The sequence below is a fragment of the Labeo rohita genome, unplaced genomic scaffold (assembly GCF_022985175.1).
Source record: "Labeo rohita strain BAU-BD-2019 unplaced genomic scaffold, IGBB_LRoh.1.0 scaffold_668, whole genome shotgun sequence".
NCBI classification, from domain to species: domain Eukaryota; kingdom Metazoa; phylum Chordata; class Actinopteri; order Cypriniformes; family Cyprinidae; genus Labeo; species Labeo rohita.
The window spans coordinates 7,096-34,759 of record NW_026129599.1 but is presented as its reverse complement, the minus strand read 5'-3'; the positions used below and the strand labels follow the sequence as shown (position 1 = coordinate 34,759).

General features: G+C 36.1%; 1 protein-coding gene across 1 annotated transcript; it reads right to left on the bottom strand.

Annotated features, from left to right (window-relative positions):
• Positions 1–1,330: 1,330 nt before the first annotated feature.
• Positions 1,331–27,026, bottom strand: LOC127161550 (NACHT, LRR and PYD domains-containing protein 12-like). The gene is made up of 11 exons (XM_051104290.1): positions 26,752–27,026; positions 26,580–26,642; positions 14,553–16,359; positions 14,201–14,374; positions 12,447–12,620; positions 11,919–12,092; positions 11,665–11,838; positions 11,387–11,560; positions 11,109–11,282; positions 10,859–11,032; positions 1,331–1,541 (listed from the first exon to the last, which is right to left on the bottom strand). The coding sequence occupies exons 1-11, from the start codon at positions 27,008–27,010 to the stop codon at positions 1,331–1,333; spliced, it is 3,558 nt and encodes a 1,185-aa protein (XP_050960247.1). The 5' UTR covers positions 27,011–27,026.
• Positions 27,027–27,664: the final 638 nt, after the last annotated feature.

The following is a 27,664-nucleotide window of genomic DNA, read 5'->3' as shown; positions in this document are numbered from 1 at the left end:
TGTGATCAGTGGCAGCTGGATGCAATCATTGCATGCCAATGTACATTGGCTCGTTTAGTTTACACTCGAAGTAGATTGGTCTCTCTAAGCGAGATCCCAATTCGTCGGTCATCGACGTGACTCGATGTGACCAACTGAATGTGGAACAAAAAGGGCCTCTAACACTAGCTTGCTCTATTCTTTTTCTGTTCTCTTTATTTTATTTATCATATAATTAACAAAAAAAAAACTTGCTATATGTACTATAATAGGCTAACTGAGACTTGTCATAGCACTTCCATATCATTGCTCTTTTGTTGATATTGATCGCTTCCATTGTCTTCTTTTGTAAGTTGCTTTGGATAAAAGCGTCTGCTAAATAAATAATGGTAAATATAAATGTAAATGTCTGCTATTAGTTAGACAGCAGCTCTACTTTCTTCATTCACTTAGGTCAGAGGAGAACCGGTCCCCAAATGAGACTAATCTTTCTCCATTTGTGTCCCATGATGGAGTTTCAGTTCCTTGTCACTGTCACCTCCTGACTTGTTTAGTTGGAGTCTGAAAGTCACGTAACTTTTAGAAATGTACTGATATAACTGCATTGACTAAAACCATTGTATGAAAACACAGCTTAAACTGAATTAAGCTCCACTATCATCTTCTGAAGAGCTGGTTTACAGCTGAATCACATCTTGCAACATCAAACTTGTATTGAACTGAATTGTATAAAGCACTAAAGAAATAGAGGTGACTTGACTTGGCTTATTTTCTGGTGTACTGTCATTTGTGTTTTTCTCTCTGTGTTTACCACTTAGGGTCCTCCATCTCTTCGACAGAAAGCTGATCACAGAAGCTACGAAATATTTTCCAGAGTGCCGTCTGTGTCCTGCCCAACTTTCTTGTTGAAAACTTTTTTTGTGTATTCTTTTGGTTGAGTTTATTTATTTATTTATTTATTTATTTATTTATTTTTTGGTATTGCTCTTTAATCTGAGGTAATGTCAGTTCATTTACTGTAATAGTGACACCAATGTGTAACTTGTAATATACAAAGTTAAGGGCTTTTTTGTTCATTTATTTACAAGTTGCTAATGCTTGCAACATAAATGATCAATTTGAATATGTTTGTTTCTACCATTTATGAAAACTTTAGGAAGGTGACTGGCTTTTTTCTATTATTTCACTGTCTGCTCCTGTTTTGTGGCCAGTTATGGAGTTAAAGTTCTGTTTTGTTTTGTCTGATCAGTTAAGATTTTACTTCTCAGACCAGTGCTCTTTAAATCCTTTATATTGTTGTATCGTATAGAAACTCCTAGACTCGTACAGATATACAGAGACACCAGAAAGTTTAAACAATAAAACCCAAAAACTCCTGCTTGACATACTTGAGTTTGTCCAGTGAACAGTTTAGATCCTCCAGTTTTTCAGAGAGCAGTTTGACTCCTGAATCCCCGGGGTGATTGTAGCTCAGATCCAGCTCTCTCAGGTGTGAGGGGTTTGAACTCAGAGCTGAAGATAAATAACCAAAGCCTTCCTCTGTCACCATACAGCCAGACAACCTACAAAAACATACAACAACAGTCCACATCACATTAGTGTGTTTGTTGTTCCTTTTAATATTTAATTGATTGTGACCAGTAAAAAACAACTGTTCACAAAAAAGATAATTTTGTGCCCATTTAGCAGATGAATCAAATATTCCCCCAAATGTTTGGACATTATATATCTTGCATTTAAATGCAGAAATAACATATTAGGTCTCTCACACAAACAATAGTGACACAATACTGCTCCTGAAAACTTCATGTCAACAACGTAGTAAAAGAAAGAATATAAAGATAAGATTTAAAAACAAAACTTCTTGTTCTAACATGAAATAAGAAGCTGCTTGCAGATTCCCACAGGCACACTTGTAAACACAACACTTAAATCCACACTTGAAGATTTTAAGCCTGATTTGCACCCCTAAACAATCAGGAGGGAATAGCCAAGTTCGAGACTTGTCACAAATTACTTTTTGTCCAAAAAAAACTCAATTGTGTGGTGCATTATGATTCATTTACTGCTCCTAATCATGTCAGAGCAAACATATTTAATATTTATGATTCTTGATCATGCTGCGTCTGATGTGATACCTGTCATAGTTCCCCAGATCTCAATCTAATCAAGTGTCCGTGGGATGTGCTGAACAAACAAGTTCGATTTACGGAGGCCCCACCTCGCAACTCGTGACTTAAAGGATCTGCTGTTAACATCTTGGTTCCAGATACCACAGCACACCTTCAGGTGTCTGGTGGAGCCCATGCCTCGACAAGTCAGGGCTGTTTTGGGGGGGACCAACACAATATTAGGAAGGTGGTCATAATGTTATGCCTGTTCGGTGTATATGTGATGCGATCTGGGAAAACTCATGGGATGTCAAGCTGAGTCATTTTCAATACATTCAAAAAATAGGTTGAATGTCAATCTTTTGTCAAAATTAGGTTTTCATTCAGTTATTATTATATAACATCTTGTCTTCATCTCTGAAAATATCTTGGCAAAATTCGCTTGTTTAGTGCAGAGAACTGGTGATTTTTTTGGAGCAATCAGAAATGACTGTGTCTTTCTCTTGTGTTAACCCTCTGGGGTCTGAGGGTGTTTTGGGGCCCTGGAGAAGTTTTGACATGCCCTCACATTTGTGCTTTTTTCAGTATCTTAAAAACATATTAATGGCTAAAGTTTGATTACACTGTAATCAGCACAAACTGGGCTACAGTAATATGCAAGCAACATTAATGTACATGTTTGTGTTTTTGAGAAAACAACATTTATGCGTGGTTAGTGAAAAACTAAAATCTTTAAGTCACTGAAATAAGACCATGAAACACATTCAGAACATCAGTTCACAAGACTTTTGAGAACTGGATGTGGTTGTCTAGAGTTTTTTCTACATAAAGATGTGAAAATCATCTCATTCACGCGTTTACAGAAAACAATATATTGATTTAAATTTTCTAAAACATGTTTTGTGACTGAAAGGGAATATGCGAGGGAGTGACAACGACCATGAATATTTAGTGATTCACACCTGAGAGACAAAAGACCCTCCTCTAATGGCCCATCAGTGAGACTCAGACTGTCAGGTAGAAACAATGAGAGATTCAAAGAACAGAGTTTTAGATTATTTGTATTTTATTTACAACACAGTATCATCAAAATATACATAATGAAGGTCAAAAGCACATTATTGACTACACTGATCTAACCATAGAGACGCAAACAGACTTTGTGTCATTCCTGAAAACTGTTTTCTGAATTCTGTTCAACAAGTGAAACAAGTAAATTATACCTGATATTTAAGTGATTGCTGCTTCTTTCCATGGATTTAAGAAACAAAACTCATCATCAGTAGTCCAGGAAATTGTTTTACAATAAAAAAAATAAAAAAAATCAGTGTAGTTGAACATCTGATGTTGATACAGTACTCTTCATGTAGCATTCATCTGTGGTGCAGGTATCAGATCACTAGGAAAAAAAAAACATCTGTAAGCATGTTAATATCAGGAGCATCTGTAATATATACATATAGTATGATTTTGTAGTCATAGACTCACACATGCTTTATACTATCTTTAAAAAATGGCATTTTATATCTGAGAAACTAATTATTATTGTTTAGCACATTAAACATCTATTCATTAACATAGTATTAATAATAAACTAATAGTATCCTATTGTTAAACGATAAATAAATAAATAAATATGATTTTATAGTCATAAACACAAGCATGCTTTGTATGTCTTATACAATACAAAGCCATTTTATGTCTGAGAAACTAATGTATTATTATTAAGCACGTCATAAACATCTATTCGTGAACATAGTATACAGTCTATGACAGTAGTTTGGTCTAAACAATCTTAGACTCTTTCATTCAGTGTTACAGTCTAAACACTATTACTTTTATATCGCATCATTTTTATTTTATAGAACATTAAAAACATCCTGGCGTCGTCAAACATTTCGATGCAATAAAATGAAACTTCATAACGTTTCACTTGATTGCACATGTAGTCAGGACTTATAGTTTGGAAAAAAATCTAACTACTATAATGTCTACAAGTTATATCACAGTAACACAACAACTAACGTAAGAAGGCTAAGAAAAGAAAGACTTACTCTTCCGATGAATCTCTCCGTGCATCGCATCGCGCTCTTCCTCTGAGGGAAATATAAATCTTTCTCCTCACAGGGTGTCTTCTTCCAGTAACAAGATGCAAGTAGCGGAGATGAGCAATGAAGTGAATCTCCCGCTTTGTTTCCGTTGATGTGGGCGGTTCACCGCGCGCGCCTCCACGTGACTGATTATAATAACAAACCGAAAGCAGCTCGTGGGCGTGATCAAATTAAAAATAATTAGGTCTGACGAGAAAGACTGGACATTGGGTTGGTTTCATACAGATTACTTTAACACATGATATTTGTTTTCGATAAGACTTACTTCATTTAAAAGCAGACATATCAGGCTTTCTATAGATATCTCTCATGTCTCTGTGTGGAGTATTCGCTGAGTTTTAGTTTATTTTAGTGACGCATTTCTTAATGACGATCACAGACAACAACGCGGCAGACTGCATACCCTGTTTGTTTGCTTTATTTCACAAAACCACAGAGTGTTGTTGTTACTATGAGTGTACACAAATAAAAGTGAATTCCTTACAGATTCCATTGATGTATTGATCTTATCTGTACGATTAAAAATGACAGAGAAATTTAAGTTATTTTTGGCGTTATCAGAAAAACGGCCACAAACCGCGGCGTCGCGTTTTTCGACCCCAGAGGGTTAAGAAACCACTAGGAGGTGCACCACAACAGTTAACCTATCAAAATAAACCATGTAACCTATATAATAAAAATGTATAAATGCACGTTTCCCGCCAGTCCTGTGTAAACTACAGCACAAAATGTCTATTTATTTATTTATTTTTTTTTTTAATTTTGTGAGATGGCGGAGTTTTGAGTTTTAAGTAGCTGCTCACTTGAACAATCTTGCTCGTCTCATTCTGCTCAATATTGGTGATGTCAGAAACCTAAACGATGTTATAATGGGCAAATAATGGCAAAAAGAACAAAAGTGTGAAAAGTTTGAATCCATTCTTGACAAGCTCCTCTCATCATCTCCACAGGCCTCTTCCTTTGTGACTGGTGGTGTTGTTCTGGACCTCTTGTTCCACAAGAGCAGCTAAATGTCCACCTGAATGTTCTCAAACTTTTTCTAAACATTTACATGTAAAGAACAGAAGTTGACCTAGGAGGAATACAAATCTGCACTATCAAAAGTCATAGCACAATATTTATAAATATAGATGTGTATTGACACTCTTTTAAAGACTCCTCTAAAGACTTTAGATCTGTTCCCTAGTTTCGCTAAAGGAGAGGCCATAATTTCTTCATTTAATAGGTTAACTGATTTCATTTGAAATGTGTCTCTACCTGCAACCTGTCCTTTCACCTTGCTCTACACTTCTTCTATGTCCATGTCTTCTTATTGTCTACTGATTTATTTCCAATTTGGGTTTATGTATATGCTTCGTTTTTTAAGAGTAACTGTTTTTTTTCCAAGGCATTGTTACATGCCAGTGTTTCCAGTCATAGCTATTGTCACACACCTGTGGACTGTTTTGTTGGTTTCGCCCTTCTGTGCCCTTATTTGGTCTTTCCTGTTCCGGTTCTTGTTAAGTCGTTAGTCTGTTAGCCGTTACTGTGTTTGTCTCGTTTGCAACCCTTTATAAGTTTAATTCAGTGCCTTGGTTCCTGTCCGATCTTGAAGTTATGTTGGTGTGTGTCTCCCTGCTGTTCCTGTCTGTATGTACCCTGTTTGGATTTTAGTAAAGCCTTTTTGTTATATTTCGTCTCCCTATGTCTTTCTCCTACACACGACCTGACAGCTATGTAAGGATTTACACTTTTTATTTTAAAAATGGTATCATAGCTATTGAATGATATCTTTTGATTTTAAATCTGTCTGATCAGTCTGATTTTGTGCTGGGTGTGTTTTATAATTAAATTATAATCTTAATTCAAGTGATGAAGGACTTTGAAAGTAGAAGGTAAGAAATAAACTTTAAAAAGTAATCAAATGTAATCAGTTACATTACTTTTAAAGCAACTGAAATAGTTACACTACTTATTACATTTTAAATATGGCAACTTGTAATCTGTAACCTATTACATTTTCAAAATAACGTTCCCAACAATGTTAATACGTTTAATGTATTTTTATATATTAAAAATGTATTTGGATGAATTTGTCTGTCCTTACTTTCTAGTAGCCAAAACTTATTTAAAGCTGTTGGAGAACTAATAATTTGGCTAATTTAGAACGAATTTGGCTATATTCCCAAACATCAGCTCTTACTATCTTTGATCACAGACAAGTGATTTCGTCCAGGAATTGTAAAATGGGAAAAAACTGCACAAAACACTTCCACTGCGAGAGAAAGCGGCAGCCCCACGACCGACGATTCCACTACTTGCCTGTTGATCACTGTTGGCAGTTCGCAATTCTTTACATCTCAGTATATACGAATATAGTTATTAAGTTGTAATATGCCCAGTGTTGAATTAGGCTAACTAAAGTGTTTTAATGCACAAAAAACAACAACAACAAAAAAAAACAGTAACATTACACTGATGGCCGTTAGCTTTTTTTACTTGGCTGCATTATCCAAAGGCACATCACCTGGCAAACCATTAGAAGGCTTATTTAAAGGGAATGGTTGTGGTGGGGAGTTTTGTCAAATTATGGCAGTGATACACCAGGTTCTGTATTTATAAAGCATCAAAGAATTACTCTGAAGAACACTGCTAAGAATTGACTTAAGTGTAAAAAAATTCTTGGCTCAAAGTTTTGCTTAAAAGTTAGTTAAGTAATTCCTATTTTCCACATTAGGGGGAGTTTGGTTTTGGGGAGTCATTCATTAACTGTTTGGACTCAACTATACTCCATTACTTAACTCTGAGGGTCTGAGGGTGTTTTGGGGCCCTGGAGAAGTTTTGACATGCCCTGACATTTGTGCTTTTTCAGTATCTTAAAAACATATTAATGGCTAAAGTCTGGTTACACTGTAATCAGCACAAACTGGGCTACAATAATATGTAAGCAACATGAATGTACAAGTTTGTGATTTTGAGAAAACAACATTTATGCGTGGTTAGTGAAAATCAAATTTTTTTAAGTCACTGAAATAAGACCAAGAAACACATTCAGAACTTTTGTGCACAAGACTTTTGAGAACTGGATGTCGTAGGCTAGAGTTTTTTTTCTACAAAATGATGTGAAAATCATCTTGTTCAGTCGTTCACAAAAAAACAATATACTTATTTAAATTTTCTAAGACATGTTTTGTGATCGAAAGGGAATATGCGAGGGAGTGACAATGGCCATTGAATATTTAGTGATGCACACCTGAGAGACAAAAGGCCCTCCCCTAATGGCCCATCAATGAGACTGTGACTGTCAGGTAAGAAACAATGAGAGAAGATTCAGAGATTGGGGTTTTAGATTATCTGTATTTTATTTACAACACAGTATAATATAAACATACATTATGAAGGTCAAAGACACATTATTAAGCACACTGATCTAACCACAGAGATGTGAACAGATGGTGTGTAGTTCCTGAAAACTGTTTTCTGAATTCTGTTCAACAAGTAGCACAAGTAAATCATACCTGATATTTAAGTGCTTGCAAAACTCATCATCAGTAGTCAAGGAAGTTGTTTTACCAATAGAATATCCGTGTATTTGAATATCTGATGTTGGTACAGCGCGCTCAGAGGAAAAGTTTGAAGGATTCATCTGTTGTGCAGGTATCAGATCACAAACAACTAAAGCAAAACAAAAAACATATGTGAGTATGTTAATATCAGGAGCAATTTAAAGCATCCTTGCTAAATAAAAGCATTAGTTCTATAATTTCTATCCCAAAAAAATATTCATAAAGATATCTAGTCACTAACATAAATAAATGAATAAATCAGTGCGCATGTTGATAGGCCTGGAGCAATACTGTTACATTAGCAATCACTAATATTGCCCTTGTGATTTTTATAGCTATCATATGCACACATGCTTTGTATTTATTATTATACAGTATAAAAACAACATCTGAGAAACTAAATTATTATTAAGCACATTATGTACACGTTTGAGCAGATATTTGCAGACAGAGTGTTCAATAGTAAAGACTGGTCTAAGTATTCTTATACATTACTTTTATATCGTCTAAACATTAGCCCTAGTTTAATGTCAATTTGTTTATGAAACATAAAACATTTCTGACGCCTTACAGATGCATTGAAAAGTTGCCTATTATATTTCAAAATGCTGCACTCGATTTCACATATTTTAGTCAGGAATTATAGTTTTGAAAAAGTCCAACAGGTAAATGCATTCAAGTTTATGTCTCAATAACACATTATCTAATGCCAATAAGAAACATTACTTACACTGTATAAGATCTTCTCGTCATCTGCTGTAGCCGCACTCGCGTTCTGTTTTTTGAGATAAACAAGTTTAGCCTGTTCCTCTCAGCGCTGCATCATCTGGAGTAAATACAAGGCTTTTTCCTCTCAGCGCTTTCTTCCAAAAACGAAAGTTTCCGACACAAACACATTGCTGCTTTGTTTATGAGTTGATGTGGGTGGTCATTTCGAGCGTCTCTCACGTGGATGTTTGTAATAACAATAGCGCCACTGCGCGTGGGCGTGAACTAATTAGCGGTAATGAGGTCAGAGGGGAAAAACAGGACATGGTATTGGTTTCATATAGATTACTTACACATAGAAAATGTGTTTTTGATTAAACTTACTTCATTTAAAAGTAGACATTCCAAGCTTTCTATAGACATATCTCTGGTGTTTGTGTGTCATGTATTTGCTGAGTTTTAGTTCATTTTAGTGACGCATTTCAACTGGATATTCACAGAGACTGAGAAGACTGAAATGACACCCTGTATATTGTCTTTATTTACAAAAACCACGAACATTTGTTGGTATGTTGAGCATACACAAATAAAAGTAAACTTTCTACAGATTCAGGTGATGTATTACTTTTATGTGTCCAATTAAAATTGAGGGGTTAGCCGACCACAGGACATTAAAACAATAGAACAGGGGTGGCGAACTCCGGTCCTGGAGAGCCGCAGCCCTGCAGAGTTCAGCTCCAACCCTAATTAAAACTCACCTGCCTGTTGCTGTCTAGTAACCCTTCAGACCTTGATTAGCTTGTTCAGATGCTTTTGATTAGGGTTGAAGCAAAACTATGCAGGGCTGCAGCTCTCCAGGACCAACGTTCGCCACCCCTGCAATAGAAGATAATCTTCAATGCTGGATGAACTATTACGGGCAGAGCATCAGTAATTAAAATGACTATACTCCCTAAATTAAACTATTTATTTATAATGATTCCAACACAACCCACCCTTACCTGGTTTAAAACAATCATTACTAAATTCTACTGAAAAAACAAGACCCCAAGAATTAAATTGACTACTTTACAGAAACCAAAAAGTAATTGTTTCTTGGAATACTCACAAATCAGATCATCAATTCAATCAAAAATCGACTTTCGTACAATTAATCTAGAGCTTTCTCCTCCAATCTCAGAGATAATTAATATATCTTCCTCCAAAAAAAAAAAAAACTCTCCAAATTATACAGGATGATATCAAAATCAGACAACACATTGAGCCTACCAAATTCTAAATGGGAATCAGACTTATCTATCACTACTGATGCCACTTTCTGGACACAAATCTGCAAAAATATTTACTTCATGACAAAAAAATACCAACCTGCAACATACAGTATAAAGTACTTCATAGATTTCATCTAACCGGACGCAAATGATTTAAAATGTGTTTTACTTCAGAAATATGCACTCATTGTACACAAAACACTCTTGACACCTATTTTCATGCCATTTGGCACTGCACCTCAATTAAAAAATTTTGGGAAAACATAACTGACTCACTATCCAACCTCTTTCTCCCTCTGTTTATTAGGTGACCATTAATCAACTTAAACAATACAAATACAAATAGTCCATTACAATCTTTCTATGTCTCATACAATAGCAAAATACTCCTCTTTATAGTGATGAGCTTATGGACACCGAATGGTTATTCTGAGGTAAATCTATTGTTATGTAACAATGTTTACAGAGTAGTGTACACCTTTACATGTTTTCCAGTTTGACACAGAACGAGTGATTACACAAGACATTTCAGTTCTTATAAAATAGCCTAACTTTTGATGTTGATTCATGTTAATTTCATACTATAGTTGTAAAAAGTAAGAAATATTGGACTCACTTGTTGCTTGAACTGAGGTGTTAAAGTTCTATTAAAATATTTAGGCCATATTTACTATTTCAAATGTACATTTCAATTAGCCAGTGTCAAGTGCTACATCCAAACCAGAAGTGGCCTTCATCTGTTTTATGATATATGGGGAATATTTGCCATGTCAAATGTTGGACAAGTTAGGATAATATACTGATTAGCCAAAGCTGACTGTGCCGTATATTTGCCAAAAGCGGCCCAAATTGTTACAAATTATTTGGCCAATATTTGTCATTTTATATGTATATATACATATAAATATATGTGTGTGTATATATATATATATTTAGTTTACACCCTGATTAGCCTTTGTTGATTGTGCCATATTTTTTTGCCAAAGATGGCCCACATCCAGATGCTATCTGGGAATGTTTTTGTCTCTTGTTCTGGCATTGGGTTGAAAACAGATTAAACATTTTGTTGACAAAATTCAATGGCCATTTATTGTGGTAGCATTTTGTTAATTATTTTATGGAAAACCAGTTACCTGAGTATCTCCAGCTGACAGTTTGGGCTCTTTAGTCCTTCAGAAAGAAGCTTCACTCCAGAATCCTTCAGGTCATTGTTACTCAGATCCAGCTCTCTCAGGACAGAGTTTGAGGATTTCAAAACTAATGAAAAACTCTCACAGGACTGAGCAGTGAGATTACATGTGGAAAATCTGAACAAGAACAGCACTGTGATTGATTGATTAATTAATAAATTAAAATAAATTATAAAGTATTTCAAACTTAAACCTCAACATCTTCATCTTGGAGTTTGAACTCTTCAGTTCTTTAGAAAGAAGCATCACTCCAGAATCCTTCAGGTCATTGTTACTCAGATCCAGTTCTCTCAGGACAGAGTTGGAAGATTTCAAAACTGAAGACAAACTCTCACAGGACTGAGCGGTGAGATTACATGTGGAAAATCTGAACAAGAACAGCACTGTGATTAATTAATTAATTAATTTATTTATTTACTAATTAATGTATTTATTTAAATTAATTAATTATCAAGTATTTTAAACTCAAACCTCAACATCTTTAGCTTAGAGTTTGAAATCTTCAGTTCTTTAGAAAGAAGCATCACTCCAGAATCCTTCAGGTCATTGTTACTCAGATCCAGTTCTCTCAGGACAGAGTTTGAGGATTTCAAAACTGATGACAAACTCTCACAGGACTGAGCAGTGAGATTACATGTGGAAAATCTGAACAAGAACAGCACTGTGATTAATTAATTAATTAATTTATTTATTTATTAATTGATTTATTTGAATAAATAAATACATTATCAAGTATTTCAAACTCAAACCTCAACATCTTCAGCTTAGAGTTTGAACTCTTCAGTTCTTCAGAAAGAAGCATCACTCCAGAATCCTTCAGGTCATTGTTACTCAGATCCAGTTCTCTCAGGACAGAGTTTGAGGATTTCAAAACTGATGACAAACTCTCACAAGACTGGGCAGTGAGATTACATGTGGAAAATCTGAAAAAGAACAGTGTGATTTATTTATTTATTTTTTTATTTTTTTCAAAAATAAATAATCAAGTATTTCAAACTTAAACCTCCATATCTCCATCTTAGAGTTTGCACTCTTTAGTCCTTCAGAAAGAAGCATCACTCCAGAATCCTGCAGGTCATTGTTACTCAGATCCAGTTCTCTCAGGACAGAGTTTGAGGACTGTAGAGCTGAAGACAAACTCTCACAGGACTGAGCAGTGAGATTACATTTGGAAAATCTGAAAAAGAACAACAGTGTAATTTTTTTAAATGTATTTATTTATTTATTTTTTCAAAAATAAATAAATAATCAAGTATTTCAAACTCAAACCTCCATATCTCCAGCTTAGAGTTTGGACTCTTTAGTCCTTCAGAAAGAAGCATCACTCCAGAATCCTGCAGGTCATTGTTACTCAGATCCAGTTCTCTCAGGACAGAGTTTGAGGACTGTAGAGCTGAAGACAAACTCTCACAGGACTGAGCAGTGAGATTACATTTGGAAAATCTGAAAAAGAACAATAGTGTAATTTTTTTAAATTAATTAATTTATTTTTTCAAAAATAAATAAATAATCAAGTATTTCAAACTAAAACCTCCATATCTCTAGCTTAGAGTTTGGACTCTTTAGTCCTTCAGAAAGAAGCATCATTCCAGAATCCTGCAGGTCATTGTTACTCAGATCCAGTTCCCTCAGGACAGAGTTTGAGGACTGAATAGCTGAAGACAAACTCTTACAGGACTGAGCAGTGAGCTGACACCCAGAAAGCCTGTGACGAGAACAAAACAAACAGCCATATTAATGTGAATTTATCAGATAGGTTACATAGTTTATAATCTGGAGTGCATGTTTGTACTGAATAATACTTTATAATAAGAATACAAGAACAAAGCACTTTTAAACCATTTCAAAACTATTATAGTTCATTAGTAGTTAATACATTAACAGACTATAAAGAAATAGTGAGTTCACTATAATGAGTCTAACTCTAAGCCTACCCCTAATCCTAACTCATGTATTTTAACTACGTGATCTATTAAGTATTGTAACACCACGCCGGCAGAGGGAGCCCTTACCCATGAACTGACTGTTGCTGCTCCCTCTGCTGCCTCGTTGGTAACTTCCTGTTTGGTGGCCATAAAGGGAGGCCATTTCCAAACAGACATCGCAAAGTATTGTTTTGCTATACCAAACGTTTTCCTGTTCTCATTGCCCTGTATTGTTATTGCCTCGGTTTTGGTTTCTGTGTCATAGTTTTGTCTTTGTTTTTGCAACAGTTTTGTCTGGATTTATTATCATAGTCTTGCCTTTTTTCATAGCTTTGTTCTTTTGTCACTTTGGACTGCTCACTCTGATTTTTTGACATTCTGCCTGTTTTGTGGATTACGCTATTGTTTTGCCCTGGATGTACTGCTTGTTTGGATATCGACCCTGCCTGTTTTGACTACGATCTGTTTAATAAAGTTCGCAAGTGGATCTCACACGAGTCCGCCTTACAAGTATTTGTATGTATTTCATACTGACAGCATTATGCTATTTAATTTTTTAACTGATTATGTTTAATTTCGGGCATAGGCTTCATGTATTTGTACATTTTAAGAAACTCTGAATACTAATGCAACTAATAACCAATAAAGGTTGGTTTTAAGCACTTAATTAATGACATTTTTTGATTATACCAAGACCTAAAGTGAGAACTATTTGTGGTTGTTTACAAAGCATTATCCAACTCTTTATATATGAGCTAATTAAAGAATAAAAAAAAATTAATTACATTGACAATGAATGAAGAATTGTCTGTTAACAACAGTTTATAAACTATTGATTAACTATAGTTTGCAAATAATTTGTAAATACTTTATTACTGTATGCTTAAAGTGTTACCACTTTATCCCTTAAAATGTTATGTTACTTAAGTAAACACAAATGGCACAGCAACTCCAAGGCCTGAAAATGCATCAGGGTTAAGCTCATAACTCATCTGCATTTGTGCTCAACTGCAGCAAATCGTTCATGAATCAAACTGATCCTGTTCAACTCACTGACTCAATGATCTGGCCACCGTCAAGTTGTCAGTATACTGAATTTGTCCTACTTAAATGAGGCAAAAACCAAGAATAATATGATCCTCAAAACTGAGGATTTTACTGATGAAGTGAAAATAAATTATTATAATAAGCAAATCAATAATGAAAGGGAACATGCTTTTAAATGAACAAGAACTATACTTAATCAGTAGTTTACAAACTGTTGCTAACAAATGCTACTGATACACTCATACTACAATATAGACAGGGATATTGTATCTACATATTTGAACATAGTGATTCAGTGAATGTGAATGTAAACCTCAGTATGTTCAGTTGACAGTGTGGACTCTTCAATCCATTACAAAGCAGCTTCACTCCTGAATCATGTAGGTGATTGCTACTCAGGTGCAGCTCTTTCAGATGGGAGTGTGACAATTGTAGAGCAGAAGACACAGTTTCACAGCATGTTTCATCAAAACCACAGCCATCAAATCTGCCAAAACAGAATATTTAGACTAAATATTTTCTGATGTGTTCAGTATATCTGCAATAACTTTTTGTACCCTTCATAATCGGGACAGGAGAAGATTTCACATAATATTTTGACATTTAATTGTTTAGTGATAAAGAACAAAACTTTTAATTGAACAGCAGTAAGTGAAATTACTCACAGGGCTTTTCTGCAGCATCTCACGGCTGGAATGAGTCTCTTGTAGTCTGCTGGTGATGACGTGAATGTCTTTGGGTTGAACTCATCCAGCACCTTCTCTGACATGAGCAGTACATAGGTCAGCACTGTGCACATTGAAGATGAGAGTTCTCTTCCTTGATGTTTACCTGAACTAATGTAACTCTGGATTTCCTCATATAATGAATGATCTTTAATCTCAAGTAAGCAGTAGAATAGGTTGACTGAAGCTTCATCTGAGATATTCTCGTTTTGTAACTGTTTAATGTATTTAGTTGTTTGTCTGATGCTCTCTGTGGTATCTTGAGTTCGTGTTATCAGGCCTTTGAGCAGTTTTTGACTGGACTTCAGTGAAATTCCCATCAGAAACCGTAGGAACAGGTCAAGATGTCCTCTCTTACTCTGCATTGCTTTATCAGTGGCACTCTTTGCTAACTCATGAAATTTGACAATTCTAAAGAAGAGCTGAAGCTTTTGTCTGGCTGCAGTATGTGAAACTTCAAAGAAAAACTGAAGCTCTCGCATGTTCTTGTTCAGGTAACAGATGAACACATGCACTGCAGCGAGAAACTCTTGAACACTCAGATGCACAAAGCTGAAAACCTTTGTCTTATAAAGTCCATTTTCCTTCTTAAAGATCTCAGTAATCATTCCAGTGAACTCAGTGCCTTCACTCACATTAATACCACATGCTTTCAGATCTTCCTCATAAAACACAATGTTTTCCTCCTTCAGCTGTTCAAAAGCTACCTTGGCTAATTTCAGAATCATTTTTCTATTTGAATGTAAAAGCTTTGTACGTTGTCTTTCTTCTTGTTTATCATACTTCTGGTTCTTCATATTCATCTGTATCAGCAGGAAGTGGATGTACATTTCAGTGAGTGTTGTGCTAATGGTCTCTGCATTGGTTTCAATGAGAATATGCTGAAGTACTGTGGCTGTGATCCAGCAGAACACAGGAATGTGGCACATGATGTAGAGACTACGACACGTCTTAATGTGTGAGATTATTCTGTCAGCTAGAGTCTTATCTGTGATTCTCTTTCTGAAGTACTGCTCCTTCTGCTGGTCAGTGAATCCTTGCACCTCAGTGAACAAACCTACATATCGACGAGGAATCTGATTGGCTGCTGCTGGTCGTGAGGTCACCCAGACCAGAGCTGATGGAAGCAGATTCCCTTTGACCAGATTTGTGAACAGCACATCTACAGATGATTTTTCATCAACAGTGTTCAATGACCTACTTTTAAAATTCAGAGGCAGACGACTCTCATCAAGTCCATCAAATATAAATGCAAGTTTAGATTCTGTATATAACTGTGATTTCTCCAGGTCCTTCAATTCAGGATAAAATTCCAGCAGAAACTCATGAAAACTGATCTTTCTGTTTTTAATCATGTTGATCTCTCTGAATGGAAACAGAAACACACAGTCTATATCTTCAATGTTTTTTTCGTCTGCCCAGTCCAGGATGAATTTGTGCACAGAAACAGTTTTTCCAATGCCAGCAACTCCCTTGGTCAGGACAATCTTCTCCTCATTCTTTTTCCTCAGTTCATTAAATATATCTTCACATTTGATTGTTTTGTCCTGTGATTTCTTGGTCTTTAAGGCATCATCAATTTTCAGAATCTCATGTTCCTGATTGACATCTTTCATATCTCCCTCTGTGATGAACAGTTCTGTGTAAACAGTTTTTAAATCTGTGTCATTTTCATTATTGCCCTCAAAAATGTATTTTGCTTTCTTCTTCATGTTGGTTTTGTGAGTTTTCAAGACGTTCTGCAGCTCTAAAATAAAAAAACAAACAAATAAGATTAAAAAAATGTGTGATCTTGCCGCATCAGTGAATGAGATATTTCTGTAAATAAAATGATCCTGCCAAATGAATGCATGCAATCTTAATATGACTCTTCTGTCTGTATCATCTCAGTGAGCTTTTATGAGGCTTTACACATGTGCAGTGAGGCAAATGTAACATTTTCAGACGTTTCAGTGTAGATGAGAAATTTTTGGAAAATGCTAGTGTGGACGGAGAGCATTTTTTTTAACAGGACCACACATAATGTATTCAGTGGAAAAAAAAAAATTACATATTGTCTCAATATAAACCTACTCAAAACCCTCCCACCCAACAGACATTTAGGGAGAGAGAGAGAGAAGAGAGAGAGAAAACCTTTAAATTATAATTTGCTAAATGATAAAAAAAGATAAACAAATACATAAAAATAAATAAACATTCCTCTTCCCTCTTTCCAATAGAACTTAATTATTGTCTATTAGTGCTAGTGTCAAGATAACAGAGTAATCCTTTGATGTGATCTAAAAAAGGTTTCCAGGTCTTATGAAAAGATTGAAGAGATGCTGAAATCGAGAATCTTAACTTCTCAATTTTTATGCAGGAAAAGATTTTTCTGATCCACATATCATGTGACAGGGGGATGAATTGTTTCCACTTGAGGAGAATGGCTCGTCTAGCTAAGACAGTAGTAAAGACGATAACCTGGTGGGATGAAATGGTCAATCAGATCTCAAGGAAATGCAAAAAAGAACTGTCATGGGGTTAGGGTCTAAGTCTATGTTAAGAGCATTATTAAGTGTATCAAATGCATTGGACCACATGTCTGTCAGCCAAGGGCAACTCCAGAACATATGAAGATAGTTGGCAGGAGATTGCTTGCAGTGATGACAAGCATCACTTCTATCTGGAAAAATCATTGCTAGTTTGGCATTTGTTAAATGCGCTATGTAGAGTACCTTACACTGCAATAGGCCATGTCTGGCACAAATGGAAGAAGAGTAAACCAAATTTAAAATGTCTAGAGATACCTAGGTCATACTCCAAAGATTCTCTAAGAGAGACAGTGGGGTTTAAGTTAAGTGCATTTATCAATGAATTCTGTCTAGTCTGCCGCCACCAGAGGTCGCTGTACATTTCACCAACAGTTCACATCACACAGACTGTTACACTACACCCCAGACTACATCTCCCATCACCCATCGTGCTGATTGCGTGTATTGTGGTGTTTTTTATGGTTGTATCGTGTGTTCCCTAGTTCCTAGTTTCCCAGTTCCCGAGTTCCTTAGTTTCTGAGTTTAACTTTCTCGCCTGGTCATCTCGTCTTGTCTTTCTCGCTACCTGCCTTGTGGATATCTCGCCTGTCTCTTTGGAATACCCGTTTGCCGTGCCCCCCTTTGGATTATATTCACTGCTGATCGACCCTCGCTTGCTTCACGGACTATTCTTGTGTCTCGCCCCTACATACCTGTTTGCTATTGTTTGACCATGTCTTTGTCTCTCCCCAAAAAAATAAAGCTTTGCATTTGGATCCGCTTGCCTTTCGTCTCCCTCTCCATGTTACAATCAAATTGTAAATAACTGAAATTAGATGCTTCTGGCCTGCACCTAAAGTGAGAAAATGATCAAGAGGGCATTCGGGAGCATGGTTGGGAAAGTGGGGAAACAATTTCTTAACAAAGTGTCTAACCTGAAAGAAATGAAACAAATGACTACTTGGCAAACTGTACTTTGTGGATAAAAAATAAAAAGATGCGAACACCCCATCTACATACAAGTCATTGAGCTCAACCAATCAATTGACTGCCCAAATGTGAAAAGCCGGATCAAGATGGGGAGAAAAAATAATTTAAGATTGGGTATGTGGATAGAAGCTCTATGCAAACCAAAGTGCTTCCTAAATTGGACCCAAATTTTGATAATACTAGTGACAATCTTCAGCCTGGGCATAACTGTTCCAGTAGAGAATCTTATTAATATTACAAGCTCAGTAATATTGTTGGAAGTTGGGAAGTGCAAGTCCTCCCTTAGACTTAGCATGCAGGCTTGTTTGCCCAAATGAATGAATGCAAAATACCATTAAAATTAGTGAAAAAAAGACTTCTTAATGCAAATTGGCATATGTTAAAAAAGATAAAGGAATTTGGGTAAGATAATCATTTTCACTAGATTAATGCGGCCCACAAGGGACAAAGGAAATGAAGACCACCTAGACATGTCTAACTTGGTTTTATCAACCAGTGGTTGAAAGTTTTTGACAAATAAGTTCTTAAACAAATTGGTGAAAAACACCCAAGTATTTAAATCCACCTGAAGCTATTCTAAATGGAAAAGAAGGGTAAGAGGTCTTACTAGCCTCAGGGTTGACAAAAAATTGTTCACTTTTTTGCAGATTTATCTTGTAACCACAGAGATGACCAAATTTACCTAGAATGTCCATAATCACAGGCAAGGAGGAGGCGGGGTTAGAAATGTACAATAAAAGATCGTCAGCATAGAGAGAAAGTTTATGAACAGAAGCATAATGAGATATTCACTCAAAACCGGTATGACTACAAAGCCAAATAGCTAGAGGCTCTATAGCAAGATTAAAAAGTACAGGAGAGAGGGGACAGCCCTGACACATCCCACGTTGAAGAGAAAAAAGAGGTGAATGCAAGCCATTAGTATGTACTGAAGCAACTGGCGAAGAGTAAAGAAGCTGAATCCAAGATATAAAGTTAGAGTCAAACCCAAACTTTTCTAAAATAAAAAATAAATAAAAGCATTCAACCCTGCCGAATGCCTTCTCAGCATTTAAAGACAGAATTATTGCCGGGGTATCAGATGGCGGGGAGAAAACAATATTAAGAAGCCTCCTAGTATTAAAGAATGAATGTCTCCCTGGTGTAAAACACAGTCTGTTCTAGACAAATTAAAGATGGTAGAATAAAAGCCTTAAAAGCTTCACAAAGAGTAAGACTATTGATATCTAGAGTCTGATTAAGCTCAAAATATAAATTAATCAGTGAAGCAACAAAATCTTTAAATTTATCATCTGATAATCAAATCTCCAAGTAGGAGGTCTGAATCTGAAACAGGATAAAACTTCAAAAGACACTGGGGCATGATCAGAAATTACTACTGTGTGATATGTACATGTGTTAACAGAGTTTAACAATTTGTTGTCCAAGAAGAAGAAATCAATCCTTGAGAATGTATGATGTACATGTGAAAAAAACGAGAAAACTTTATCTTGAGGATACCTGACTCTCCAGGGATCAGAGAGTCCCAATCGAGAAGCATAATCTAATACTACTTTGGCCAACTTGGATAGAAAAGATTGCTTAGAAGAAGCATCCTGGACTAAATTTATGTTTTATGTTTTTACAAATGATTGGAAGATTTGTTTGTTTTGGTCTGGGTATATAAGCAAAGTGACAAAACACTACGGGTGGATTCTGTATTCAGGAGAACCCCCACACTGTGTGTGAGAGTCTCTGGAGCTTTGCCTCTAAATCTCTCACATGCTGCTGCGTATCTCTGCGGTCAGGTATGCATCTCCCACTCTTAGATTTATCTTTGAGTAATTGATGTTATGTATTTATTTGAATTGGAACTGAATTTAATTCTGAATTGGATTCTCATTGTTAAACTATGTAATTGGCATGATACATTTTTACCCGAAAAATAAAATGTTATTTCTTGATTCATTTTAGACTCTTCTGAAATCCTTATTTCTAGTAGATTGTGAGGAGGCTGTTGCTACCGCAAATTACGACCAGGATAGAGCAAACTGCAGGCTCAGGATTGAATGGAACAGTAGGCACATCATCTGAGACCTCCTGATTTCTGTCTATCACTGATGTTAGCAAGTTTTATGGGAGAAGACTAAAGTAAACTACACTTTTTGTGGGCAAGCAGTAGGCGGCTGTCAAAAAGGGTATTAGTCACCTACATGCCTCTGACTCAGCATCAGACTGGTGTTTTTGTGATCGTGAGATCGGCGCCAGACTCAAAAGAGGCATCGGGTCCGATAAACGAATAACTGAACGAATAACTGAAAGTATAGTGAGTCCGAAATAATCAGATATCTAAATTAATACTTAATTGATATTTGTGATCAGCCTAAATTAAGCATTTAAATTCTAACGATCATATGAAATTGGAGTCAGATTAAACATGGAACTAGATTAAAATTGAAACTAAATCCTGATAAATTAAGCGAACTTTGCAGAAGCGCTGTGAAAAGACCGAACCCTCTAAGCGCCAAAGTCGCAAAATTGCGACAAGACGTCATACTCATTAAAACAGACTGTAGTTTCTAATATGGTGTAAGATCTCATTTGTATTCCCTACCACTAGATGGCAGACATGTAGTACTTTGATTCTAGACCAAAATTACGTCATGTTCCTATTCAACATGTTTGAGGAAATAGCAAATCAAGTGAGCTATCGTATCTCTGATGCGGAAGCAGTTCAGTTCATAGCGTGCGAGTGAATTGTGAGTTTTGTGAGAGAAAATCGCCAAATAAAAAGTAAAAAGTTGTACTGTAAGGATGTGTTGCACATGTTATTCGCCGATTCTGACTCTGAAGGGGAATATTTGCCTTTTGGAAATGACGATCGGCCGTCTAATGATCGTGCATCTCCCGGTACATCTTTACAGCGCAATGGTGCTGCCGTCAAAGTGAAAGTGTTCATGAAGCACAAAAAAAGCAATCATTTCGACCCTTTGCCCAACGGGGAAGGGGGTGGCAGGGGTGAACGTGGGGCTGAAAGTAGCACAAGCTCTCTGGATTCAGCAGCGCTGGATCCAGCGCCCCACGGAGGTGGGAGTGGCCGCTCTGTGCGTGCGAGAGCCGGGAGACGTGATAGAGGCAGCGGGGTGATCTGGATCATGCGTTTTACTACTGTATATTATAGTAATATAGTAATAATGTAGTACTTTCTCCTGTTTTATTGTTGGTTTCCTCTTTTCTGATCACTTGGAATGAGGATAAACAGACAAAAAAAAAAAAAGAAAAAAAAAAAAAAAAAAAAAAAAAACCACATGCAAATAAGTTCAAATGGTTTACTCTTTTCTGATCATTTGGAAAAAGGATAAAAAGACCAAAAAAATCACAGCAAATAAGTTCAAACATCCATTCAATATCTATTATTTCCTGAATATTACTGATAACCTGATCAAAAAGTAGGCTACTGTTCACATACGTTTTACTACTAGTATAGTAATAGTAATAATTTTGTGCTTTCTCCTGTGTTATTGTTGGTTTCCTCTTTTCTGATAATTTGGAATGAGGATAAAAAGACAAAAAAAAAAAAAAACATGCAAATAAGTTCAAACATCAATTCAATATCAACTATTTCATAAATATTGTGAAATTCAAGATGGCCGCCCCTCATGACGTCATAATATGCAAATTAGATTAGTATATTTACACCCCACATAAACTTTTGGTCATGCCCAACATTTTTCTAATTTACAGTAGACCTCTATCTTTAAACCCTTTCAAGCCACAAGCTTTTGAAATCTTAATGTCAAAATTCAGCATTTTTCAAAAAAAACCCTGGCGCCTAAAGGGTTAAACCTTCAACCAGACAACTGGACTCCGCGTTTGGGCCAGTGGATGGATCCTTACACAAAGAACTCATCAGTATCCCAGTTGGGGGCATAGACTAAAACTAGAATGACTGGCACATTATGAAACTTACCTGAGACCACCACAAAACGACCATTCGGGTCAGAAATTGTGTGGGTCTCTTCAAACATGACCTTTCTATGTATAATAATAGCAGCACCACGAGCTCTCTGAGAAAATTTGGAATGGTACAAGTGACCCATCCAGGCTCTCTTGATACGGAGTAAATCTGCAGTTCTTGTGTGTTTCTTGCAGAAACATAAAAAAGAAAAAAAAGAAAAAAAAATAGAACAAAGTGAAAAAAACCCACCCCACAGAAAAAACGTGACTTCTTTGTAAACAAATTAGTAAACAAAGAAAAGAAAATTACAAGAACCAAACAAATAACTACAGAACCCCATATATATTCTATTCAGTCGATAAACAGGAACATTGTTATAATATATGCACATTATATTAATGAAGCGTATAGCGTTAGTTCTGGCAGGTCATGTGAGTCAAGCTCGCATCTGCTGACTCTTAGCTGATCACATCAACTTATAGGAATACGACACCTATCGCAGCATTCCTATAAGCCCTATTTGGTATTATTCGGCAGTTTTTTCGCTTGCTCAGGAGCAAAACAGATAGGCGGCGATTGCCGTCTCTGTAAGCGTTCAATCAGGATTTCGCAACAGGAGTTTGTTTCCTACAGAGTTTCTTATGCGAATTTACCACGTTGATTGATATAAGCTGATGGACTCGTAAGTGACCTGAGCAAGCACTGCTTCTCAAAGTGATACATCATTGATGTAAACACTTTGCCCACGATGCCCGCCATTTTCGCTGAGTTGTGCTAGCGCGCCTGCATCACGAGATCTGCTTTCCCCGCTGGAAGCAAGATATCAAGAAGGGTTAGAACATCCACGAAACAATTGGCCATTTCACCCTTTATTTATCTCTGAATTTCTTCACAAAGCTAAGCTATTATTTATTTAATTCTCATTTCCTAATTCTATATTGGCAAATATGTTATCGTTAAATATTGCTCGTATTTTAAGGCTAGTTATTCAGCAACGTTTGTTTGCTAAGCATTCTGTTGCTTAGGCTTGTTGGTTGTATTATGACACCAGTTAAACTTACCACAGTAAGGCTTGTTTTTAACTCTGTTGTTCAAGGCTGTCGATGCGAAACATGCTTGCTGTTTTAGTATTGGGAATGCGGTTTCATTAAACTTATCCAAACTATTTCCAAAACGCTGTGTTTTAGTCTGTAATATGCTGTTGATTAAAGTTATCTAGTGTATCGGTAACATGCTTGATATGATACCTAATGTGCTATATTTTGATTTTGCTACAATAAATAAATAAATAAATAAATAAATAAATAAATAAATAAAGTTATTCATGCTAACGATTATCTGAATAATGGCAACATTACTGCATTAAAGGGGCATGCTGTTCTTCTCAGCTCTTAATAAAGAAGAGCATCCTTCTCTGCTTTTCTTCTTCTGTAAAGGGCATGCTGCCCCAGTCTATGCTATTTAAGAAGGTCTTGTTTTAACGTTACTATGATATTGGGATTTTGCTTGCTTGTTAAGGCTTATATAGTGTTCAGTATTATATTAGTTGCTAGACCTGCTGGTACACAAACATAGTGCTGAGCTTTGCCTTCAGTTAATTCTACCCCAATTTAATGCAATATTAAAACGGAGCATGTATTTCTGACAATCAAAATACCGCTTTTAGTATAAAATAGGAAAATTGGAGTGTTGTAAATGGTCAAATGATAGCAAACTACCTCATCTTTTGCGTCAAAACTGACTGCATCCACACCAGCAGTGTGCATATGATAGGATGCCCACAAAGTATGCTGCTTTAGCAAACTGTGCTGCTGTTCATGTGGGACGCTTGGCGCTCTTTTTTTCGTTGTCCTTTTTCTCTATCAAATGTTTTAGTAATAATCATAAATTATATATCATTTGAAAGCTTAGAAGCCCAAGAATCATCCTTTAAAACTATTTTGAAATTGGACATTGCGTTACCATGGAAATGGTACTGTAAAATCTTTTGGCGGTCTCCTCCCCCTTAGCAGTGGTGTCAAGTGTCATATTACAAAATACATTATGGTCTTTTAGAATCCAAACTTTTTATAATCTTGACAAAAAACATGTCACTGGAAAGGTCTGAGTCTCAGGATTTCATATTTGGTGGTTATTTTGTGATAGAAGTAAAATTGACTGAGAAATGTAGATGTTTGTGACAGAAAAATGCATTTTAAAAAATTCTGTAGAGTTTGTATGGCACCCAGTGGCTGTTTGTGGTATAACGCCCCAAACAAACTTTTACAGGAACCTCAATTTTTTTCATATCAACTTCAAATTTGGAACATAACTTATTTAGACATAAGGCTTCAATTTGATATCAAATTTAGGGTAAAACCTGTTATGTAAAATATGTATTTTATATCAAATTAAATAAAAATGGTACAGTGCATTTTCTTTTTAGTAAATGTAAACTTTTATAACTTATTTATATATATATATATATTTTTTTTTTTTTGAAAAATTCTACCTCTGGCATAATCTGCTGACTGTCTTCTTTGAAAAGAGACCAACCTTAGATCTGTATTCCAAAGTGTTCATGAATTACAACTATTTAAGTTCAGTGCACTTTCATGCCTATTTAAAAAATGGGGGGTGACACTTAAAGGGTTAAAGTAGATTTGTAGCACTTAATAGACACTAAATAGAGATCAATGTAAGAAACTCTTTGATTCAGAAACATGCCCTGTGCAAGCTATGTTTTTTTATGTTTAAAATACAAGAACGCAATTTTCTCTGAATATCCAAAAGTTTTCAAATGTTGATTATTTATAACTGCTCAACAAAAAAGCTAATATTAAGTAAACATTTTAAATGTAGCCTACATTTAAACACATATTGTCAATATTTTTTGTTATATTTTACAACAAAACAATAGTTCCAACGAATAACCCATTCATAACTGCAGCCGCTTCCTTACTGAATGAATGAAGGGATGACGGCTCGGTCATTAAGACAGTGACTTGCTGCCACAGACTGGTGATTTTAGTGCAAATCTACAAAGTATTGTTTAATTTGGCCATCATTTATTGCTTTCTTTCGTATATTAATAATACACTTAATAAAATGTCAAGAATATGACATAAAAGATGCCATACAATTAATACGTTTAAAAAAAAAAAAAAAACTTTGAATAAAAAAAAAATAATAATTAATTAATGCATCTGTAACACTTGTGTGTTGGTACCCAGTTAATTTTGCAACCACAAAAAGCTTATGTTTAAGCTGTTGTTTAAAGCCATCTGATTGTTCTTGAAATATGCTTGCTGCTTTAACTCATCTGGTTTTTGTGAATGCTATTTCTTTAGGTTTCTGGGCAAAACCTTGTTGCTTAAAGCTATGTAACGTATTGGTAAGAGACTTTGTCAACACTCATGCTGGTTGTCAGATTGAGGTCAAACACTACAACGACCACAGATGTCAGTGGGAGGTGACAACCTGTAAACTGATGAAGTTTTAGGCCAGGTAGAATCTGTGATCTCTGAACCAGTTAATTTGCTTGTTTCTATGTATGCTGTGTTTGCTGCAAACTAGACTGCCACTTCTAGTAAGTTTTCTGCATCTTTAATATTTTTCATGTATTGCATTAAAGGGGCTTGCTGCTCTTTTTACCTGCTTTTAAATCAGAGCACCCCTTCGCTGCTACCCTTCTCACTAAGGGGCTGCCGCCCCAGTTTCTGTTATTCCAGAAGGACATGCTTCTTTCAGATATGCCATCAGTTGTGTTTGGGGGGGTTCTGGCCTGTTGTTTGTGTTGGGGGGGTTATTGCTGCTCTCCCTGCTCATTCATGACAGGTTGCATGGATGGGCAGGGAGTTTTTGCCCAGAACAGAACCATACCGCCAAACCAAACTGTATGCTAAGTGTCTATCATTTTGACAACAGTGGTCCTGACAGAATTAATGTAGATGCCACTGTGAAACTAAAAAATTGATGTCCCAAATGCTCCAAAAAACACAGAAGAAAAGAAAAAAACTGCCAGCAGAGTTAAAACATCAACATATATACATATGTGCACCCATATAAATTCGTAGATCGTTGTAGCATCACTTCAGGTGCATAGTCCTCATTTATGGTGATCAGGCTACTTTGGAACATCAGCTTGCCTTTTTTAGGTCAAGCCTCGTGGATGATCAGCTCTTTTTGCTGATAACAGTGCAGCCGGATGATGACAGCACACGGCTCTACCCCGGCCGCGGGTTTTCCGATGAGAGAAACATCCTTCCCCCGGGACGTCAAATAGAATCTGTGAAAAGAATGAAGAAGGACGGGGTCCTTCGATAGATTCCGGCAGACCAATTTTGCGAACATTGTTACAGCGGCTGCGTGATTTGAGATCTTTAACTTTAGCTAACAGCTTTGTGTTGCTGTCAGACAGAGCGGAGCAAGTCTCTTCCAGTGTAAGCATGCGTTCGTCAAGCGCAGTAACATTGGACTCAAGAGAAGCAATCTTGTTACTGCAGTTATATTTTCTCTTGTTTCCACTGACAGACAGTGAATGTTACTTACTCCAGATCTGATGTAAATCAGCTCCAACAGGGACAGATGTGTTCGTATTGGCCTCAGTCTGAGCTGTGAGAAAGAGAGAGAAATACTCACTGAGAAACATCAATCACACAATCACATCAGCAAAGAGGAACGTTTGTCAATCATGTTACAGTCACAGTGAATTAAACATTACCTTGCTTGTGTGTGTTCTCCAGCTGTTCAGCCAGATCATTCTGCTTCATCTTCCTCAGGATGCCGACCATGATCTTCACAGCTTCTTCTGGTCCAAAACACACCACCATCTTATCTACTGTTTTTAACCTATTTACATTCTTCATTTCAGACTTTGATATACACTCATGATCTTTCTCTAAGTGCCACTGAAACTCCTCCAGTTCATCTTCTACTAGATCCTTCAGTGAGCCCATGAGCAGATCCTTAACAAATGCCATCGTCCTTCACCGATTCACAGCTGCAGGACAAGAAGATCTAAAGTAATTTCACTCTTAACATGAGGATCTAAGTGCTCAAATGTTATTTAGATTATGAAGCTATGAGCAGAGACAAATTAATGATCACAAAATATTGAACAATTGCTTTGAGTTTTGTTAGCAAAAAAAAAATAAATAAAAAAAAATCATGACATGACATGTCAGTATCTTATAAACTAGTATTTTTCTAACCATGAATAACGATGATGCAGATGTTTCTCCACTGAACTGTGTCTTGGACAGAATTTCTAAAACTTTTCAATTCTCAAATTTCAGAAAACTAATGAAAACCATTTTCAACCAAGGTCAATAGAGGTGAGAGTAAAAACGTGGAGAATCACTGGCTACATTTACATGGACTTCAGTAATCTAATTATTTACCTTATTCTGAATAAGACAATATTCTGATTAAGGTGTTTACATGATCTGCTTTTAGAATATTCCTTTCATATTCCCATGTCATTACATCCCCACGCAACACCATCCGACATCCCCTCCAGAATATCACGTATCAACATCTAGTCCATCTTCATTATGCTGTCATATACAGTTTGTGGTGTTTCATTTGTAATTTTATGAAAGCTTCAAGTGCAGTTTATTATTTGTCGTGCTATA

Coding starts and splice junctions, on each gene's coding strand:
- LOC127161550 (XM_051104290.1), bottom strand. CDS start 27,010: ATGGCATTTGTTAAGGATCTGCTCATGGGCTCACTGAAGGATCTAGTA. Junction 11,561..11,664: donor TCTAAGCTGAAGATGTTGAG/GTTTGAGTTTGA, acceptor GTTCTTGTTCAG/ATTTTCCACATGTAATCTCA. Junction 11,033..11,108: donor TCCAAGATGAAGATGTTGAG/GTTTAAGTTTGA, acceptor GTTCTTGTTCAG/ATTTTCCACATGTAATCTCA.